Here is a 17,858-nt window from a genome sequence, read left to right on the forward strand (position 1 = left end):
GACTCTTTCTGCACACCGTGGAGAAATTCCTCAACAGCACTACTGCAAAGTGAGAAACAAGAAAGGGAAACAATACCACCACACAGCTCCTTGTGTCTGTGCAACAATCTGCAAAAGTGAGTCTGAGTAAGCTGTTTCTTTCTAGGGTACCGCTACAGTAATTGTGACTTTTAGTAAGTTTGTAGTGAGTCTGAGTAAGCTTTTTCTTTCTAGGCTAATTGTGACTTTTAGTAAGTTTGTACAGCCAATTTTACTTTACATTACATTAGTAAATGTGCTGCTCTTTCAGGTCTTTCTTGTAGAAAAGATCCTTGATGTTGACAAGTTTTTACTTGATTTTGGAGTATTTGCTACTAGATAGGAAGGCAAATATTCAGTAAAATATTATACTGTTCAATCCCCAACTTTGTGCAGCCTTTATTTTATTTTCAACCTTTATCTTCTCCAATAGCCGACTGGGGGCTACTAGATACATATATTCTTTTTTATTTTTCTTAATTTATAAACGAAATAAAAACTGCAATGAACACACAGGTAAACATTAGCCTAGTAACTATAACTGGTGGGACTGAGTGGCCTGATAAAAAAAACACAATAAAACAGTAACAGATTAGTTCCAGAAGCAATGTAACATAACAGATGCCGGCTGCCGTAAATCTGACGTAGAGGTTCACAGTACATATTCTCTGTTAAAACTTTGTGTTATACATTGTTTTCATGCAACTTCTAGCTATTATTACAGACTATTCAAATGCTTTTGATTTAGCTCCACATGATACCAAGGGGGGTAGCGAGAGGGAGAGGAGATAAATAAACATGTCCTAAAGAAAATACACATGGCATGAATAAGGAGCATCTAAGCCTGACTACGAAACTTGTACAAAGGCCATCTGGGGGGTTTAATCCATGACAGGTATAGCTAGCGGTCTTCCTATAAAACTGGTAAGATCATTCACCAAAAAAAAAAAAAAAACTTTATGCTCCGATATAACAATACCAAATCTAAATACACATTATCAGCACATTTACATCTGCGCTTAGTACATCATCCAAACACATTCTGTCTCTTACATGGCCCTGGATAGATAATGCACATCATTTTCACACACTTTGTCATTGGTCCTCAGAAATTGCTATTGCAGGAGTCAAAGAACACCTGCCCCAGTCTGTAGTTCCCATTCTCCCTGTTCCAAACAAGGAGACGGCCATGTGCTTGGCCATAAGATTAGCCATTTCTTGTTGGTTAAACAGAGATTAGTATGTCACATATCCTCATACTTGACTCACAGTGTCACTTCGTCCTATATGTTATTAAGAGATCTTAGACGTCACATTACCAGAAAGGGATGACGACTTCCTCAAATCTCTAAGAGACCGTTTACTTGTTTTTTGTTTTGCCCAAAACCCCAACATGCACAGAGCAGAGAGATTCTACCACAATTCCCAGTGGATAACTTGTGAAATTCCAAGGTTAGTTATTAAAAAATGAACAAGTAAACTTGTTTCAAGCAACATGTTCTTATTGTACAGAATTTGGACTGCAGCACGAGTATCTGTGTGAAAGATGGCACAAGTGGCACGATCTTCAAAAAGGTGTAGCAGTCCATTCCACAGTATTAAGGTATATGTCTATTTCACACTGTTCAACGTGTATTCTTCAAATTAAACCTGTGGATATTTAGAAAAAACAAACAAAAAAAGTGAACTATATGACACCTCCGAAATGGACCTTTAAGACTTCTCTCTCCCACACTTTGTTTAGTTCTTTGTCTTCTGCCATGGAATGCTGCAGTTGGCTCTGCTTTTAGTGTCTGGTTATCTGAAGAGTTCCATAAACACCATAGAGAGACGCTATGGGTTCTCCAGCAAGAAATCTGGCCTCCTGTCTTCTTTCAATGAGGTGAGTCCTTACAATATGATAATAATCAACGTATTAATTTGATTGAGAACTCCATGTCTTCTGTTATGTGTGAATGCATGCGTGTCTGGGTGCGTGCGTCGGTGTGTGTGCATGCATGTGTGTGTAGCAGCGTATATGCTTTACGTGTGTGAATTCAATTTCGAGTTGGCCCAGCCTGCTATGACTGACCCATGCTTGTTCGGGGAGTCCCTGCCTTCCAGCTGCAGTGCATACTGGGATATTATAGCCTCATGTGAACCTGAGGATTAAGCAGGTACTGTAAATAATTATATGGATGAAAATGAGGTATTGGTGATCTTATATTATCTTTTCTGGGCTGTGTCCTGGGTGTCATCTGAATGTGCAGGTGGGGAGCACCTTCCTAATAGTGTTTGTGAGTTTCTTCGGGAGCCGAGTTCACCGTCCCAGGTTCATTGGATTAGGAGCTCTGATCGCCAGCGCGGCCTCTGGGATCATGGCTCTGCCTCACTTTCTGGGTGGACTCTACAAATTCACCGACCATACCGCGAGTGAGTTGCACACACACGCACGGCACGCACGCACGCACGCACACACACACATGCACTTGCACACATGCACTTTCACACATGCACTGTGCCACTTGCACACACACACACACACACACACACACACACAGACACACGCACACACACTTGCACACACAAACACACACACACACACACACACACACACACACACAAACATGCACATATGCACTTGCACACATGCACTGTGCCACTTGCGCACACACACACGCACGCACATGCACTTGCGCACACACACACACACACACACACTCACACTGTCTATACATTTTCTGACCGTCGTTGTCTCTCCATGTATTCCCCAGTCACCAATGTTAACAACAGCTCTGGCCTCTGCCAGACAGACGGCGCGGTCTCCACATTGTTTGCCGATCCGAGCTGTACAGAAGAGCAGAGCACAGCAGAGCAGTGGATCTACCCCATCCTGCTCACGGGTCAGCTGCTGCTGGGCATCGGCACCGTTCCTATCCACCCCTTTGGTATCTCCTACATCGATGACTTTGCCAGCAAGAAGACCTCACCACTATACCTTGGTACGCTAGTGTGTACAGTAGAACAAATGTGGATTATATATATATATATATATATATATTTCTTGATCTAAGGTGTCTACTCTGCATAATGATCTGCTCGTGAACCCAAACCAGTTTCAGGGATGCTTTTTTTCTTTCTTTTTGCTTTTACATTTTATTTGAAGGCATTTCTTCTCATTGAGCTATAGTGCAGTTTGGATTGACAGGGACATATTCATCACAAATGCCTTGAGCCGGAGTCACCTTGTTTGTTCTGTGATAGGTTGGTTCTTTGCAGGCCCTCATTAACGTGATTTACACCAAGGAATTAGGCGTACCGCGAGATCAGATCACCGCAATATTCTGCATTTATCATTCCATCGTGACTTTGGACTTTGACGTACTCCACGCCAATACTCACGTCTGGTCGGGAGCTGTCGTAGGCTTTGTCTACACTTTTGTGCAGTCGTAGGTAGCCTCAGTCCCAGCCTTACTCATCTGCGAAGAGAAAAGCCTGGTCACAATATAAGGCAGAGTTTGCATAGCCGGAAATATCGGGCCAGAACATCCGTCAGATGTATTTCCCCCGCATATGATATTTTTTCAACCCATCACAACACTTTCATACTTTCATTCGACGTAATTTCCTTGAGCGGTACTTCTGCCGAAATCCCACTTCTTCCGCCAAATTCCAGCACCGGCACCGCCAGTCGTAACTGCCGGTGCCGCTGTTTAAATCATTTCAAGGACAGTGAGGTCTTCATACAGTACGTCCTCTGGAGTTACAGTACAACAGTCTGCGTTAACTTCATTAAGGATAGAAACCACACACTCCAAACCTGTGCACAGTGCAGGTGATACAGTATCTTCATGCTGTGGATTTGTCCACCGGCAGATCGTAGATATAACCATCCACCCAGCACACTCCAGCCTTCATCCATATGTTTATGCATTCATTCATCAATCAGTGATTGCAAGTACGTGCGTGGGGGTCAGACAGGCAGCGAGGCTAGAGGGGTAAACTATTGGCTTTCTGCACGTTTGTTTGGTCGTATTCCAGTTCATGTCGTAAAATCGGAGCCATGACATTTACCATAGCTCCAAATTTACGCTATAGGATCGGCTGTATAGGATCACTTGATGACCTGGACGTATGCCAAAACTCACGCTCTAATTTAAGGAAGAATACATGTACACTCCATTGATAAATGAGGCCCTCAGAGCGCACCAACCTACAGAACAGCACCCAAACTGAAGAGGTCAGACTCGACCTCTTGAGTGAGAGGTCAGACAGGGTGGATAGAGAGTGGGGGATAAAAATAAGACAGGAAATTAGAGGTTTTTTGTCCCTCAGGGATAAATGGAGCAAGCTGCAGTTGATGTTGCTGAAGTTGTGGGTGCCGCAGCTGCATGATAGATGGAGCTGATGGGAGACCGCCATAGTATAAAACCAGGCACAGAACACAGGCAGGAACTGTTTTCTTCGCTTTTACGCTACTATTTGTCACCTTTGTGGCAAAACACACATCTATAACAAGGTGTGACCTTCTTATTACTGGTCTGGACAGTCTATGGAACCACCAAGTCAACTTTGTATTTGGCAGTTTCTCTGCCAAAAGCAACGTCATTACGACATTAAACAGTTTCACTGTGATTTTGTTTCTCTTCTCTGCAGGCATTCTTCTGGCGGTTACTTGTATTGGCCCCGCTTTTGGTTTCATCATGGGGGGCTTCATGTTGCGCTTTTATGTCGACATCGACAAGCTGTCAAAAGGTGAGCAGCCGTTTTTCCATATTTTTCATTCTGATGACTCCCAGCTGATTGTAAGTTAGGAACTAGTGGTGGATAATAGGGTGAATAGGGGGCGTACCTATGTTTCCTGGCACTTGGTGTCAAAGGGTGATGTAGAATAAAAGTTTTTGCCTGGCACAGGTAAAAGGGCACCCGTAGAAAGGGGTGGGGGTGGAATGCGAGAAGCCTGTAGGTGTTCAACACAGCGAGGCGGGCGAAACATGGAGGATTCTGGGTGGTACTGGGCAGGTATAAATAGGGACAGGTAGATTGGCGTGGAGGGCGGAGAGTGGTGTGAAATGTGTGTTTCTCCACCTCCTGAACATCTGTTGTTCCAACTACATTAAATTTGACTTGTGAGGCTAAGTTACAGTACATGAACAGTGGGTGACAGAGGAGCGGTTATTTGTGGGCACCTCCCTAGAAGGTAAAACGCTACCTAGACATTATGTCTCCTTGTTGTGATTGACACTTCAACCTGGGGCCTAGAATGTAAGTTAGCCCATTTGCTATGTTGTTCAATGGTTATAGCCCTCATGGGTTGCTGCTGAAGAGCCTGAAGGGGACACCTTTCCCATACCTCTCACCAACAAAGAACTTCACCACTTTTCACCTTCAATTGGTCCTTAAATGTTCATGATAAAATGCCACCATTTGTTTCTACTCGGTCTGTGTCTCATAGGAGGGCTGTGGGCTGTTCAGAAACCTGTCCACCAGTGACATCATCGATGGGGAATCCAAGCTAATAAAAACGGCAGGCTTTCTATTCCTGAAAAGTTGCAAGGCTATAATGGAAGCCATTGTATTTTTTAAATCTAGTTTGGAGAAAAACAATCTACCTAACGATGATGTCACTGCCGGTGGAAGGGTTAACTAACATCTGTTATGATTGCAGTTATTGAATGATGCTATAATTGACTAGATACTACGCAATAGGCTCTGTATTGTACATACAGTCCCTGCAGGTTTCAGCAGGTGGCATGCGTGTTTCCTGAACAGAATACAAATCATCCCAGGGACATATACTTCATTAATGAACAGTGGGCCCCATATCTGTCAAAATTGACAAAAATAAAATAAAATAAAATATATAAATAAAGTAGATAGCACATGCAGTAAGCTTGATTGCCCACAACTCCAAAACATTGTTATCTCAGTGACAGCCACGGCCGTGACACACAGCGACAGCGTCATCAAACACACCCATTGTTTTCAAAGGCTGCAGTCACTCTGACGGTATCAAGTGGACATGTCAAAATGTGCCGATGTGTCTTTCAGAGCAACGTTCTCTTTTGGAGTGTCGACACAATGTATAGTGCGGTCATTGACTAGGTCCAAACTTGTATTGCAATGTGTAACGTTTTACCATTCTAATATTGGCTTTTGAGAAACACACACGTTTTGAATTTAAAGGGATATTCAAGGATTTCACTTAATTCAAATATCACTTATTTTTTTGTTTTGTTGTGATAATCCTCTCTACTATAGAGTGTGCTGACCATATAAGGAGTTCCTCCCTGTCCCCAGTTAACCCCTGGGGGTCAAAAAACCTTAGGTTTCGTTTTTGGCTCTCTATCCTGATTGGATGAAAGGCTTAGGTCCCAGACAAAAACTAAACCTAAGGTTTTTTGAGTGAAATCACTGAATATACCTTTAATAGATTAACTGATGATGGTCTGTACAAATTGATCTATTAAACTAATAGTCCGGTCTTCCTTTGCACATATTTAGCTGGTGATGGCAGAGAATGGCAAATGGCAAAAATATGGATGAGGAGAACAATGTACAACCCTGTTACTAGTTCAAGTGCCAGTCGGAGTATAGAGACATAGAGACAGAGACAGAGAGACAGAGAGACACAGAGAGAGAGAGAGAGAGAGAGAGAGAGAGAGAGAGAGAGAGAGAGAGAGAAAGAAAGAAAGAAAGAGAGCAAATGGAACAACAGGTGTGTTATAGTCCCAGTGTGCGTTTGTGTGTATGTGTGTGTGCTTGCGTACGTGTACATTTGGGTACTGTACAGTATGTCCCTCGTTTCATTTGGGTCAGTGTAGTGCAGTTCAAATGATTCATAATTGCAGTGAAGCAGAATATACATGTCCCCTACTTCAATGTGAACAAGTTGCTTAACTTGACGCACGTCAATGATGCTCACGTCAATGATGCTTTCAGTGTGTCAGGGCCAAGATGGAGGGACGTAGGGCGTTCTTCTGCTTCTTGTTTGAATTGGATGCCTCACAAAATCAACTTTCAATTCACCAGCTCATGCATCCTCATTTTTGGTTGTTAAACAAACAGAGGATGAATTGTGCCTGGGTAGCGTGTGTGTCTGAATATCCAGTTTTCTCCAACAAATGTTACCTAAAAGGCCTTTTTTCACAGCCGGACTATCTTTGATTAAAGAATCTTTAATCTTTATGTCTAATTAAATAATACATTTGAGATTATTTCATGAGCCTGTATGCACTACACTACTGTATGGAGTGCAATTAAACCATATAGAGAAATGGTCATAGTTTGTACAGATAGCTAGTTGACGTGCTTTGGCTGCATGCTCAACTGCTTTATTATGTTTTATGTCAATTTGATTCAGATTCTTGTTTGAATTGGATGCCTCACAAAACCAGCTTTAAGGGAATGCATCATCTCTGCATCTTCTTTTTGTGCACAGTGAACATGGGGATGCATTTTGCCTGGATAGCTCAGTTGGTATAGTGTGTGCATCAATTCAGCAGCTGAATTAGCGTACGTGGCCTTCGTTAGCTATATTGACAAAGGCCATGAAAAATGTGTTTATTTTGACCGCTCTGGACCGCTCTGGTAAATTATTTTGGGAGCATTTAAGACAGTGTGCAGACCTTCTGGGGGGATTATATCTCCATATTGGCCTAGGAGCGCCTCTGGATTCTCCAGGAGGGAAGTTGTTACAGTAATGTGGCTCTGGAAAGGGAAGACTGGAAATCTCTGTTGGAACTGTTACCCCAGCAACACGATTCCGGATAAGTGATTGACGATGGATATGGATGGATGGATGGATATTCTCTTCAGCACCATGGACAGCATAATGGTCATAGCAGATGATGCACAATTATCTTGAAAGGACAACAAATTCTGTTGCATCTGGTACTTGTCTACCGTACATGAGAAGCGTTGCTACTAGAGTAAAGCGCAGTTCATAAGCATATTGCTGTGCGCACCACCAGACGTGGTTTGCTTTGGGGACCCAGAGAGATACAGTATAATATAATATAATATATAATAATATATAATATAATATGGGGACCCAAAGCGAAACACTATATTATTGTGCACCCTGAGCAGCAGACGTCCACACAGACCATGTACATGTATTTCATTCTTATCTTTACTTTTTCTGGGATAGTTTTCTTCTTTTCTTTCTTAACCCACCCTGTCTCTACGTCATTAGTTCCGGTCCCGATTAGTCCTCATAATGGTGACTCAATCAGTTTCCCTGAGAGTGTGTGTGTGTGTGCGTGTGTACGTGCGTGCGTTCTACTATACTTATGAGGGCCAAATGTATTGTAGAATTTGATAAATAAACACTGCAATGACAATTTTCCTGGTTCTCACAAGAGAAATGGATTTTGTGGTTAAAAAAATATTTTTACAGTTAGGATGACACGCACAGACTCGGACGCAGACACAGAAGGCACTTAAAAAAATGTCCAAACAGACAAGGAGCAGGCAAAAACAGTGGGCAGGCAAATAGCGAAATACAAATGGCAGTCAGCAGGCAGAGGTAAAGGCAAGTGCTTGTCAAAAATCAGTCAAAATATGGCTTGAGAGCTTGATGAAAACGTAAGACAATCAGGCAAAAAGTAGAGTGAGATTGTGGCTTAAATAAGATTTGATTTCAGAGCAGATTGTTTGCAAATGGTCATACTTCGAAAACCACTGACTTAAACGAAAGGCAGCCTTCGGGGAAGGGAGGCATCTGGAAGTCAAGAGGATTATTCTATTCCCTCCTATGAGAGATATTAATCAAATTGGTTATTTCAGCATGTACTGTAAGGAACTGATTATTGAGAATGTCATGTATACAGTAGGTTTCTGCCTCTTGGGAGCATTAAAGTGCACAGTTAAGTTTCATGGTAATCCCATATAGTCAGTCAAACAGACGTTTGACCTAAGTTGTCTTAATCAATTTACTGATTGTTTAGTGGTTCTCTACTCTGTCTCTAGATGAGATCCAATTGGACCCTAAAGATCAGCGTTGGGTCGGAGCCTGGTGGCTGGGCTTCTTGGTGACTTCCATATTCCTCTTCGTCGCAGCGCTGCCATACATGTTCTTCCCCAGGCGCATGCCCAAAGAGGTGCAGTATGATAGTTTCATCCTAATAAAAAAAGATAATTACATTTGTTTTTGGTTTTACATATCTCTGCTGTCGGGGCAGAAACAAGCTAACTTAACTAACTCATTTTGTGAGAATTATTATTATTATTTTAATCAGGAAATTAAGAAAACCTTATAATTAAAACAAAGCAATACTGCCTCATCAATGTTGGTATTGTGACTATATTGTCACATACAGTAATTGCATGAGAGGGATGGGATGGAGTTAGCTGCTTTAGTTTGCGGGACCAATAGTTTAATAGCTGGTTTTGTCCAAAACACTTTTTAATACTTTCATTGGTTCAATGTTTATATTTAACCAACACACTGACATAAAGGGTGTTCAATAGCATTGATTTATGGACAAAAAGAAAAGGATAATGGAGTTAGCTGGGTGTCTTTTTCAAATGGCTACTTGCATGGTCAATAACTACGAGAGAGAACCAGATCTACACTCTATTTCTGTATTACATACATATACAGTACTATTGTTTGTACTGTATACAACACATACATTGCATCATGTAACCTACAAACATCAAGACAGCATATTTGCGTTCAGTCTGAAAAGGCATTATACTACTGGTAACAAATGACCAAGAGCTCTGTCCGAAGAGCTCTGTCCGAAGAGCCAGCACGTCACAATGTGACGTGCTGTTTGACATTATGTTCTGCTGGTTCTGCTCCTCAAGCAGCTACGATATGTGCTAATGTAAGTGTCAGGTCTATAGCATAACATGTACACTATGACTTACTAAAACATTTATTTAAGGGTTCGAACAGCTCATCCAACTCGCTTGGTGTTGTTTGCATTTGGACACACTGGGGGTGTCCTCATCTCACTTTCCCACAGTCTCCCTCTCAGCTGCCCTAATGTCCCCTATTTTAATCCATTTGTCTATGTCCTTTGGTCAGGAGGATGAAGGAGAAGACGATGAACTAAGAACAGAGAATGCAACAGAACCAAAGAAGGAACAAAGCCTCGTTCAGTTCCTCAAAAGTGAGATTTTCAACTGCCTCTGTTTGCCATTTTCCCGTTATGTCTGCTGCATGGTTCAGGTGACTGAAGGGCAATGATGATTGCAGCAATTTCTATTTTACTTTTTAATTTGTTAAAGAAATATATTATCTCCACAACACATGTCATTCGTCCACTTGCGTCTATCCTTCTCTTCCTCTTCTTCTCGTCCTCACCCGTTCTCATCCTTCCGTTCTGCAGGTTTCCCTCGTATTGCCCTGCGGACGTTCCGGAGCCCCGTCTACCTGTTGGTGGTTTTCTCTCAGGTTAACATGGCTGCGCTAGTGGTCGGCGTCGCCACCTTCATGGCCAAGTTTCTTGAGCGACAGTTCAGCCTGTCTTTCTCTATAGCCAACATGATGATCGGTGAGCACACAAGCTCTGCATTTCATATTTAAGTATAGTCTGCATGAAATGGGACTTCATGGAGTGCAATGAATATGGGTTCACCATTCAATTACAGAAGAGCCTCTGTAACTACAGGCCTTCATTTCATGTACTGTAGAAGCCCTCCATCATTTTGAATTTGCATAGCATTTATGACCTAACTTTCAACAAGTGAGCAGTGAGAGATTGATTATTACCCACATAATTCTGGTCTGTTTCTCGAAGCATTTAGTGAGGTGTTGAAATGCCTCAGCCTATATGGACATTTAATGCAGTACAGTGTGTCATTCACAGACATGTACTCTGTTTGCTGTACAGGTGGTGTTGTCATCCCATTGGCGGTGCTGGGCATCGTTCTGGGCGGAGTCGTGATGCGGAGGCTGAATCTGTCTACGATCGGCGCCAGCAAGATGTGTTGCATTGTCGTTACGCTGTCCATTTTCAGCGCTATACCGCTGCTCTTGATTGGCTGCCCCACACAGAAGGTTGCTGGTGTGTTTCCCCCCAGGTAAGGTGATTATGAAGAACAACATGGTGGTTAATGCACATTGATATTTATATTCATATTTATATTTGTGATCGTGTGTGTGTGTGTGTGTGTGTGTGTGTGTGTGTGTGTGTGTGTGTGTGTGTGTGTGTGTGTGTGTGTGTGTGTGTGTGTGTGTGTGTGTGTGTGTGTGTGTGTGTGTGTGTGTGCGTGCGTGCGTGCGTGCGTGTGTGTGTGTTATATTGCATTAATGTTTATTAAGTGTATTCACTTGTGCTTCTATGCATGTCTTTAGCCAGGATACCATGTCATGTAACACTGGATGTGCATGTAACAATGAGGCCTTCAACCCAATCTGTGGCTCTGATGGAATAGAATTCAGGTCCCCCTGTCATGCAGGCTGTCTTGCTATGAGGGTGGATAACATAAGCCTGAAAGTCACGGTAGGTCTACTTGTTTTGGACCATATACTTTTACGATTATATTAACGATTTTAGAGTGCCAATTCCAGATCTCACAGAAAAAATGTGCAAACATGACTTCAGAAGTCAGATATATAACAAAAGCAAATGGATTTCACTCACCCAAAGATTAGTGCATGTGACACTTGCTTACTTTCACATTACTGGAACACGCTACTGTACATTGCTGTGCACAATTAAACCTTTAGATTAAGTAAAATACCAGTAGGCCTATATGTATCTCCAAATTAACCATAGCAATACCATAAAAACAAACAGGTCAGGATTTTTTTAAGACCCTGAGACAAGCAGACATTTGCCAAAAAGACATCGTTGAGTGTCTGTGGCCAGCAATCGCCCGAAGTTTTTGCAGTGTGTCCTACATTGTGTGCCATTTTAGCAATGCCCATTCAACCAACTGAACATGTTGAAACGGTGACGGAGAGAGCCTGAGCCTGAGCCATAGATAGCCATAGATAAGAAAAGTGGGCACACAGATATTGACATTAACGAAATGTCTATCTGACATATTATGACTATTATACTGTATAATATTCTCAATTCGTATTCTGAGCAAATAAGGACACCATATACGAGTCAACAATCAAATACGAGTATCGCATTTGATTGTTTGTGTTTGTTTGTTTGCTTGTTTTTGCCTTACAAATTGTCTTCTCATGATGCTTGATCTTCCAGTGTATACAGTACTTTTGGCATCATGACTACAGTTGCCTCATGGTACAGAAAACTATTTCCTCTTCTGCATCTTTTATGTAAGGAGATGCAAAGCGATGTGATCAGTCGCCTTTGGTTCTTCTAATGGATGGTTACACCATATCCCATGTGTTGGCAAATGTCCTTTAGATTAGGTTAGTGCTGCAGATGGCAGATTTGCTCAGGAAGCAGGCATCAGACTTAAGGAAAGGCATCACTTCTGCTTTGACTGTTTTAAGTCTGATGTCACAGGGCGGCATTCAACCATAATACAACTGCAGCATAAGGTCTAAGCGGTGCTTCAGTGCCATGACCAACCATATGGATAATTATAAGTATAACGCATATTGAGGGTGATCATCTTATTAATTACCTTTTTACATTTGGACACACAGGTGTCTCTTGAGAACTATAGTAAAAGTAATGAATGTTCAATTTACTCAGTACGTACATATTCATTTCTCAATAAAGACCAATTATATAACCTAGGGTAAAAACACTTTTGACCAGGGATCCCTAGCCTGGGCCTGGGGGCTTGCCTAGGGCAGTGCAGAGTCTGGGTTAACACTTCCGCATTGCAGCCTTTCAGGGCTTAGGAAGCACTACCATTCAATTAGGCTGCGTTTCAGAGTATGGGTTCAGACTCGGGCAGCCGGTCATGACTAGGTCCTCAAAGCCAATCTGAGCGAAATTAAAGTTTGCTCTGGGGATTCAAAAGAGGAGACAAAACATGAGGCTGCAGGGACAGGGCTACAAACTGAAATGAACTGGTTGAGACGAGAGAGCGTGAGCTCAGGTGGAAGCCTTTTATAGACAGCAGATGGTTGTGATTCTGATTGGATGAGGGTGGAGAGGGAAGGACAGACAGGGGAGGAATACAGATAAATCCCAGACAAACCTACCTACGTGGCACGTAACAGTTTGTGTATTATTGTATGCCCAAAATAGGGACTATGGGGTTCATGTAGTTAAACATCTAATAATTGTTTTTAAATCTGTCCTCCTGGAAGGCCAGATGAGGCCAGTTATACAGTAGTAGGTGCAGGGAGAGTGCTGTGTGGCTTGGGGTGCATATAGGTTAGACATACCAACACTCCTGCAGTCATTACTAGTCAGACAAACCCGTGCTGCGGGTTAGAAATCACCAGTGGCTCCTGACATGACTAGAGAGAAGAGGGTTGCCTTTTGCAGTTCATCAAATACTGTAAATCTAGAGGTGATAGATTACATAATCGTATTCCTTATGCAATAAGCACATGAAAAAAAGAACCTCCTCTTTTACATCTCCTCATAGTTCCATTAATTTTTTTTGTTATCTAATGTTTTTTAATTAAGACAAAAATCACAATAAGACACGTTAACATCATGAATGACTTAAATAAAACAAAACACATAACAGCAAAAGCAAAAAAAAACACAAAACAAAACAATCCCACCCACCCCTCCCCCTCATAGTTTCATTCATATGGCAATACATATTTCATATCACATATCACACAACACAGATCATAGTTTTAGTTGCCCTCTGGCTTTCACTTACTTTCACGTAAGTATTTTATTTTATGTTGTATATTATGTAATCTGCCTTGTAAGGATCTGGAGTGTCAGTTTGGTATTCAGTCGATCATTGTTGATCATTGTCGATCACCGTCATGTCGGTTTATTGTAATTGTAATTGTTTATGTAAACTGTAAAAAGTGTCCTGTAAGTCCATATGGGTCCTTGCATGACCGACCGGTCCTGATTGATACATTTACAATTACTCACATTTACATACGTACCCCTTTGGTAATAGTCCAGTTGCAGAGCATAATGTGAAATCATAGCTTCTGTTTAGATACACTTTGTTGGCACGACACCAGCTTATACTAGTGATGACTTCTTGTTGACTTGGTGATACATTGTGCACCAATGGCGCCAAGCCGAGATGGCGTTTTTTGTATTGTGAACTGTACTGAACCAACTATTTCTGACATGGTTCGATCTGTCTGATTTCTCTCCCCCACAGAACTACACAGGGTGTACGTGTGTGGGCAGAGAAACGGGCGTTCCAGGCACTGCGGTGCCAGGGACCTGTGGCACCTGGTGCAGCCACCTCCTCCTTCCCTTCTTGGTGCTAGCTGCTCTCACCTGCTTCACCGCCTCCTTCTCCCAGACCCCCTCCTTCATGATGATACTCAGGTACCGACAGGTGGAGAGAGGCGATGGACGTATGGGTGGATGATGGACAGATCACTTGCAGGACAAATAGGCAGCACTAGGGTTTAGGGCAGGCTGACAGATAAACACAGTTTGGATTGTTCTTTTTTTAGTGTAGTGTAGTATGTTAACCTCTTTTTTTCTCTCATATTTGACCTGAGAAGCTTTTTTTGCCTCCTATGTCCAGCTTTGAGGGTGTGTGTAAACACAAATATTGTCCTAACACACCCATTGAATGCCATTGATAATGAATGGCCAGTTCTGAGTGTTTGGCCCAACACAAACATTAAATGCCATTGAAAATTAATGGCCATTTTTGACTGTTTGTGTAAACATAAACATTATGTAAACACAAACATTGAAGACAAAAGTGAGGACGCAAATTGTGATTGGTCAGAATGAGATGATGTATAATGATGTACGATGACAAAAGCGCCCCTCATTTCACACGGGTGTGATGCTTTCAATTAAAAGTGAGTTCATATATTTTAAATATAACCCATCCACTGGGCCAAGCAAAGCGGTATGATTTTTCTGATCTTCTCCCATTACGTGCACCAGTATGAACGAAATTCGTCCAGTGAAAAAGGTTCCCGTGGACGTGGACTAAGCGCAATTACAATTGTGTTAATTTTTTTAATCAAGTCATTGTTTCTGTAATTCCCAGCCCTAATGACATCAGAACAGCGCAGCTGCAATACCTGTGAGATTAGATGACCTGCTGCATAGCTTCCCAGCTCTTGAATGGCTGTTGTTTGTTTGTCCATGTGTCCCTTGTGGGTTCCCATAGGTCAGGTGTAGCATTCCCTTCTAAGTTCTCAGCAGCTTGCAGCAATTGACACAGTTTTCAACCTCCAACAGTCCAGATGCCTTGCATTGCTTCATGCTGCACAGAACTCATGTTTTAACATGTTACATGTTGTTAATGAAGAACGCACCACACATGAGCCTCCTTTACGTTCAGAGACAGATGAACTCTGTAAAGGAATGATCAACTGGCAAACAAACATGCACTCATGCACGCACGCACGCACACACACACACACACACACACACACACACACACACACACACACACACACACACACACACACACACACACACACACACACACACACACACACACACACACAAACACACACCATGATGTATACTATGTTGAATACATATTTTCCAACCATGACATCTCTCTCTATCCCTCTTTCTCTCTCTTGCCCTCATTCTCTCTTGCAGGACAGTAGATCCAGCAGATAAGTCCTTTGCAGTTGGAGTGCAATACATGCTTTTCAGGGTATTGGGTGAGTCCTTTCACACCATACCAAAAGTATTAAAATGGAGCTCCCAAGTCCCAAGTCAATGTTCAATAGTCAAACTCTCTCTCTCTCTCTCTCTCTCTCTCTCTCTCTCTCTCTTTCTTTCACACACATCTTTGAGGGGCGCTATGTCCAGCTTTTAGTTTTTGTGCAAACACAACACAAACTTAACACAAACATTGAATGCCATTGACAATGAATGCCAGTTTTGAGTGTTTGTCCACTCCTAACACTATCATTGAATGCCACTGCCAATGAATGGCCAGTTTTGAGTGTTTGTCCAACACTAACATTGCGTAAACACAACCATTGAAGACGAAGGTGAGGATGCAAATTCTCATTGGCCGGAATGAGATGATGTATGATGATGCATGATGATAAGAGCGCCCCTCGCTTCACACAGGTGTGATTTTGTATCTCTATACAGCATTCTTGCCAGGACCTGTGTTGTACGGTACTGTCATAGACAGTGCCTGTATCCTGTGGGGTGGGAAGTGTGGCAAGACGACTGCCTGTCTCTACTACAACATGGACCATTTCAGACAGAGGCAAGTACAGTACCTCCACGTTTCATTCATGAATACATTTCATGAATTATGTATTTAATTGTGTACTGTCATACATGAATGAAACATTTATAATTTATATACAAAGTTGATTGCAAGATTGCTTTTATTTATCAGGCAGATTTTTCAACTGAAATTGAATCTAACTATCCAACTATTTTTGTCAAGTGACACGGTTGTGCAACAAATTGGTTCGCAACTCGAACGGCCCAGAGTCATTATGGTTGCACTGCTTGGCGTGGACACTCGCTTGGCTAGCAAACTCAAGCTCTCTTCTGAACAATGTACAATTTTAACGTTTTTCTTTGGTTGACTACGTTTTCAAGAGATCCATCCATCTTCAAACTCTTATCCGGAGTCAGGTCGCGGAGGTAGCAGTTCACAGGGGACTCCAGACGTCCATTTCCCTATAGACTGGAGGATCCCAAGGTGTTCCCATGCCAGTGTGGAGATATAATCCCTCTGCCTTATTGGTCCTCGGTTTGCCATGTGACCTTCTTCCTTTTGGATTTGCCTGGAAAGCCTCCCTGGGGGTCCGTTTAAACTTTCCAATGAAAGTTATGAACAACAATGCATTGAATTAGGTCGCTAACTCAGTCTACAACTAATCTACAGTATGTCTACACACTGTAAAACAATCAGTGTTAATTGTCCATTTGGTTGCTTTTGTAGTTGTACAGTAACAGTACACTCTCAGAGATAGATGAACACTGAGGGTTTTCTGTTTACATCTAGCAATATTACACGAGAGGGTGTGGTTTAACGTGATTATTGCCACGACAGTGATGCGGTCAGTAACGAGACGAAGTCGAGTTCCGCAAGCATCACTGAAGTGGCAACAATCACGTTAAACCACACCCTTGAGGGTAATATTGAAATTAACAACAGTTACCCTTAAAACTAAGAAAATCGCTGAAAAAACATATTTTTTAATGACAGATAGTCACTACGACCACAAATGTCCCAAGAACCTAGCTAGCCTAGCCACCGACTTTGCTGCGCTCTGGGAAAACAGAGCAGCTGAATTATTTGTTTTGATTAGGTGTGGAGTGGTGCTCGTTTGATCCACGGCTAGAAGGCTGTTTCAACCAATCAGATTGCTTCCTCGAAACGAACTGTGGTATAATAGTGATTCTAAACCAGTTTTATGGTATAATTCGGTGGTGTTGTACTGTGTTGCTGGCCCGTAGGTTCTTCGGCGTTCAGGCCATCTTTATCTGCGCTGGGCTGTTTTGCTTCTTGATGGTCATGACGGTCCTCCAGAGGCAGACAAAAAAACAGTCCCAAGATACTGGAAAAGAGTATGAGCTGGTCAATGGAGAGAAGAGAAGAGAGAGCGTATCCTCCAGGGAACGTCCAAGCCTCACGACCTGAGCACCCGGGCCTCATGACCTGAGCGCCCGCCGCCCGAGCCTCATACCTAAGAGACGGCAGGCAAGAGAGCTGGGCGGAAAATACACTGCAGAAGAAGGATGATGAGACTATGAGGAACACAGAGGACAGATGAAAGGAACGGAAGAACTATAAAGTTACTGGGAATCGGAAGGTCATTGAGAAATGAGAGGGTTTTAGTTTATTTGGACTCCTCAGAA

At 42.4% G+C, this 17,858-nt stretch overlaps 1 protein-coding gene across 1 annotated transcript; it reads left to right on the forward strand.

Moving 5' to 3' along the window:
* Positions 1 to 17,640, forward strand: LOC310853841 (solute carrier organic anion transporter family member 2B1-like; the record flags this gene model as incomplete). The annotated part of the gene is made up of 15 exons (XM_083758317.1): positions 1 to 116; positions 1,531 to 1,621; positions 1,763 to 1,900; positions 2,268 to 2,430; positions 2,772 to 2,999; positions 4,654 to 4,752; positions 8,971 to 9,101; positions 10,037 to 10,121; positions 10,341 to 10,505; positions 10,845 to 11,034; positions 11,309 to 11,456; positions 14,197 to 14,369; positions 15,621 to 15,685; positions 16,128 to 16,248; positions 17,457 to 17,640. Exons 2-15 carry the CDS (start codon positions 1,565 to 1,567, stop codon positions 17,638 to 17,640), a joined length of 1,947 nt encoding a protein of 648 aa, XP_083614443.1. The 5' UTR covers positions 1 to 116; positions 1,531 to 1,564.
* Between the last annotated feature and the right edge of the window lie 218 nt (positions 17,641 to 17,858).

The sequence above is a fragment of the Protomyctophum parallelum genome (assembly GCF_964188405.1).
Source record: "Protomyctophum parallelum genome assembly, chromosome: 1".
NCBI classification, from domain to species: domain Eukaryota; kingdom Metazoa; phylum Chordata; class Actinopteri; order Myctophiformes; family Myctophidae; genus Protomyctophum; species Protomyctophum parallelum.